Genomic DNA, 5000 nt, shown 5'->3' with positions numbered 1-5000 from the left:
ACTTTGTTTAGTGTCACCTATGGTGTAGATTGGATAGATTTTGTAAAAGATAGCATTACTTTTAAAGAAACATACAATTTGACAAGCTATTGCATTTTACCTTCATTTTATCGCCATATTTTTCATCACACTCATTGTTTTCCAACTGTCACTAAATTGTTCATTTTCTTAGTCTGCTACATTCGTAGACCTATTTACTGTTTATAAAGCAATATGCACTTACAGGTTTTGGAGATGGCTTGGGCTCCGAGGGTCGCATGTGCAAGTGGGTCATCATTGCTTGAAGACGTTCGCGTTCTTTAGAAAGCTGTTAAGAAAGGGTGAGATCAGAAGCATTTTAGAAATGACTGATACAGCTATTTTACTGCAGTGATACATCTTATCATCGAGCTTGTCTCGGTGTAATGATTCCTGCATATAAAAGTCTATGTCAGGAGAAACTTATCTGAGAGGAAATGCAACTTCGGGCATGGAAAGAAAGAAAGGAAAAAAAAAAAAAAAACCCACCGAAAAACTTTTATAGCCTTTCATATGTTAAAAGGTCAGAGAAAACAAATAACACTTCATCTTTTTGTCAATAAGAGAATTGAGGTCACAGTTGCCTCGACAGTAACAAGTTACTAAGACCATAAATTAGAAGGCCCATAGTGTCTCTTTAAAGTCCTGTGGACACTGTTAGCAATGGACTAGTGCCAACAGCTGTGAAGGGGTGAAGGGTCCTCAAAGCACAGTGCCTGCCAGGATTGTCTACACACTTCATCCTTTCCCACTGAGGTCCAGTTAGTGCCCCCTGCAATCTGCCATCATCAATCTAATTCAATAGAGTGACAGAGCCCAGGCAGTGTGAAACGCTGAACTCTGCCACCGAGTCGGCATCGACACTGCACTGGGTCTCATTACAACTGATGGACCTTACTTCACTAGCAGTCAGACAAAGCAAAAAAATGGCATAATTGGTCACACTGCAAGCTAAATCTTCACTTGGACTGTTACATTACAGCCTAGCCTTTGTAAATGGTAAACAGTTCTTAAGAAGCCCTTAAACTGCTTTTAAAAAACATCATGTTACAGAAACCTGTACTTTTTCCTAACTGATACCTTTTCTGATCATATGCTATGTAAATATGTGAAGTTTCTGACTCAAGCCAATTAACAAATTTAAAAAAAAAAAAAGAGGAGGATGTGTTTGAAGTATGTAACTTGTTGATAAAAATAGCAGAAATGCTCAAAATTGTATTCTTGTGATATGGCTTTGGATATCCACAACACGATTACAACTTCAATTGCAACAAGAATCACTCGGTGCCATTTTCAAGAGAGTTCTGTCACACTTTCTTGCGTGAACTCAGCTCAAGAGTTACACCTGTGTGCTGAGATTAGAGTAAGGAGATTCTTAAGTAATTTTAAGAAGAGTAAACCACCTGTACTACCACAGGTATTTTGTGTGTGCTGGATATAATTTGGCCAGTGCATCTTAATGAATGTCTGAGGCAGGGGGTGACAAAAAGGTTTCTTCTTAGGCTTCAACATTATGTGTGTGACACTTTAGAGACATGTTATTTGCCATGACGTAAATTCCTAATAAACAAATTAAGCTAACTCTGCCCTGCAAATCTTGTAAAAGAAACTGCAGCTTTGTCTGGGTTTATAAAGCTTTCATTTTAAGCTCGTGACAATAAATGGCATTATCGTACACTACTCTCATCACTTTGGGTTTCCAGCATTAAAGTACAAAAGACCCAAAGAGTTCTCCTTGGCTGAAAGAAGAACAAATATCTTTACATGCGTGAGAACAGTGGGACAATATGCTACAAGGTGAGAAAGCTGAAAGGTCTTTACCCTTCTTTCTTCACACATGGCAATAAACAGGGAAAGGAGGGGAAATTTCAGTCCCTCTCCGTGCCCCTTGGGCTCCTGCCCAGAGGGGACAGGACTCCCGAGGAACACCCTCCTGGGGCTCCCATACAGGCCCTGCACGGTCGTCCTGGGCTGCCAAGGTTTGCACCCAGCCTCAGTAGCCTGGTTAGCATCCCCTCAATACTGGGAGACCCCAGGGGTACTCAGCACGTCTTCCGCAGGCTGGAGGGAGCATTCACAAACACGCAGTGACCTCTAATGGTTAGAGCCTGAACAGGGCACCCGAGTGCTACCGTCCCAGCCGCCCGGCTCCCTGGGGACCCCCCAGACTGCGCTGGACATTACACTGTCTGCTGGCAGTAACATGCCCACCATCAGGCTGGGGGTCCTTGTTTTTTGGGTGGAGATATGCTCTGCTACAACCTTTGCCCTGCAGAACGGCACGGGCAAGCGTGGAGTTGGAAAGGGAAGAAGGAAGAGGGATCCTGAGCCAGTGTTTTGAGGACTGGAGAAGGCTTGGATCCAGTCTCTCCCCCAGGGACTGCATTTTTCATTCGTGATGAATGGCATTAGGGCCTTAGTTCAAGCAAAATACTGTACACAGTGCTGATGTTAGATAATTACTGCCTAACATGCAGTGCAAAAAAAATCTTCAAGTTAAAAAAAAATCCCCCTTCTTCATGAATATCAACAAATTTCATGTGAGAAATATAAGGCTTTAAGCTCAAGTCACGAAGGCTTTTTCACTAAATTTTCAATTCAGTTTAGGTTAATAGCAAATAGGTGATAGGACATGTCACAAACCTGTATTTCTAACTGCTGAACCACTTGCATTTGCACCCGACACTGAGCAGTGCTTCTGTCATCCAATGCATGTTCATTGTTAAGGTGCCTGGAGAAGAAAGACAACATTAGTAAGACAGTGTTAAGATGAGGAAAATTTCTTTCAGAGTTCATTCTTCTCTCCTGTGCATGTCTTACATTAGCTTCATCGGGGGTTATGCAAAAAGACCTAGTCAGAGCATGCCTTAGATGCAACAGTTCCAAAAAACTCCAAACTGATTATTTCATTTAGTTATAAAAACTTTCTCAGTGTTGACTGCTAGATACCCAGTTCCTATCTCCCAGGTCACATATGCCATCTAAAGGCCAATGTAACTGTTTAACAGTATTTGGTACAGACACTTTACTGATTTCTACTCCCTGTTGCTGGTGCCGACGAGCAGAAAATCACCCTACAAATCATTCTTCAAAAGACAGAATTGCTCTTAGGCTGCTTACACAACTGAGAATTAATGTAGACTTTGTTAAGCTTTCTCTATCTGCTCCTCTTTAATCGTTAGGCAAAAAACAACAACAGAACATCCGTTCCCCCTTTCCCCAGAACAGAGCTGCAGGGGAGCATCACTGATTTTCACTGCAGTTTCCAGAAGTAGCCTCTGAAGATGATGATGATGGCAGCGATCAGGCTTCCCGCTCTGAGGAAGAGTGTAGAAAAAAAGAGGTAGGCAAAGGAACAGCTACACACCTTACACACACAGCAAGCCTCCTGAGAGGGACTGAGGCTGGTTTAGAAAGACAAAACCCACACTCGGCAATGGGGAGAGAGGACCTCAGCGAGCGGCCGGCCGTAACTGAAGGACAGCCCAGACCCGAGCGGCTGTCCCCTGTACCGTAGGTTTCAATCGAGCACAACTTTACAAAGCTCATTTAACACTGTTTTTTGAAGGACAGTGGTTTCAGTTTATTCTCTCTTTTTCCCAGGATCAAAGCAGTCCCTTTTTGAGCTTTAACAGTGGGTTTGCTGCGCCACTGAGAAGAAAACGTAAGGATCAGGCTGAAGAAGGAATGGGAGCAAAGGAGTTTTGCCTTTGAATGTGGATTTACTGGCTATTTCCACAGTAGGTATGAGGGGTAGGCTTTGCAGGGACCACGGTCACAGATGGTCTCCCAGTTAGACAAAATAAGTTATCCATACCACAGAGGAAATGTATCTTCTCCTTTTTCTTTTTTTTATCAGAATTAATCAGGAAACTGTGTAGTTATTTGATTGGTAGTTCTAAAGGGAAAATGTGTTTGTCAGAAGCAGTGGAAAAATAGAGGGGACCGCATCTCACTTTTACTGAAATTTGTCGCTTTTATATAAATCACGACTTTACAGTCATGACGGGGTTTTCAGGTGAGCAAAGGTTCTGCTGTCCCTGAAAGAACTGCTTTTGAGTGAGCAAAGTACAACAGGTTCTGCTGTCCCCCCAAGGCTGGGAAGGAGATGGAAGCTATTATGAAAGATCTTGCTCATTCTTTTACCATAAAATGGTTTAAGACTATACGTGTAACTTGCTTAGTAGTTTATGCTAAGTTCAAGCGTCACCCAGGACACCACATTTTCTCCAGCTGAGTCATAAAACCTCCCATTTATTTATTTTCAAAGGAACTGACTTCTTTCCCCCCACTGATGCAAAAAATGCATGACTAGTATAAAAAGTAGGTAGCTGCTCAGAGAGTACCATTCACTCTTCTGATATTTTGATTCAAAAGAATTTTACTCCCTTGGTGCATGACAGTGTGTGTGTGACCTGTTGATGTAGTGGTTTACTGTTTCCAGTTAATCGGGTACAAAATTGCTATATAAAGGACTGGAGATGGATTTTTAACCTCTGCATCATCACCACTACCACCAGTACACACCACTGTGTCTCCACATGCAGGTATGCTCACCTGTGTACGCACACAGGGATATGTGGGTAACGCACCTCAGCAAGCCAAGGTCTAGGTATAAAAGATCTCCTGGCCTGAGCTTGAGGTTACTGCCTACTCATGATTATTTATGAGTTATTACAACCCCATATGTTTGCGTAACACCTTACAAAATAGATACAGACACAGTCCTTGCCCTGAGGAACTTTAAATGTAACAGCAGCATGCAGTGTGAGAGAAGAAAGTCCAGTGTAATGTAATTTCAATATGATTACACGGTAACTTGGGAGACTGTTGCATGTTTCTCCAGAGTTAACACAGTAATCTTCAGAAACGCGTGAGATGCACGCATCCCTGATGCCGCACTTTTGCGTCATGTGGTTCCTTGTGCTGTGCATTTTGGAGAAAAGATATTTTATGGAAACATTAAGAGTGTAAAACTTGTT

The 5000-nt window shown here is 42.4% G+C and overlaps 1 protein-coding gene across 8 annotated transcripts in view; it reads right to left on the bottom strand.

The window, feature by feature from the left end:
• FOXP2 (forkhead box P2) overlaps nucleotides 1-5000 on the bottom strand; it is a gene marked incomplete at both ends in the record, with an annotated part of 194120 nt that overhangs the window by 36695 nt on the left and 152425 nt on the right. For all 8 annotated transcript variants that reach the window (XM_084274596.1, XM_084274597.1, XM_084274598.1 and 5 more), the window contains 2 exons: nucleotides 224-307; nucleotides 2662-2749. In XM_084274596.1, coding sequence (XP_084130722.1) covers nucleotides 224-307; nucleotides 2662-2749 — 172 coding nt within the window. The remainder of the gene's footprint in view (nucleotides 1-223; nucleotides 308-2661; nucleotides 2750-5000) is intronic.

Source organism: Gallinula chloropus (assembly GCF_964237585.1).
Source record: "Gallinula chloropus genome assembly, chromosome: 1".
NCBI classification, from domain to species: Eukaryota; Metazoa; Chordata; class Aves; order Gruiformes; family Rallidae; genus Gallinula; species Gallinula chloropus.
The sequence above is the reverse complement of the archived record's forward strand: the minus strand, read 5'-3'. Positions and strand labels throughout refer to the sequence as shown.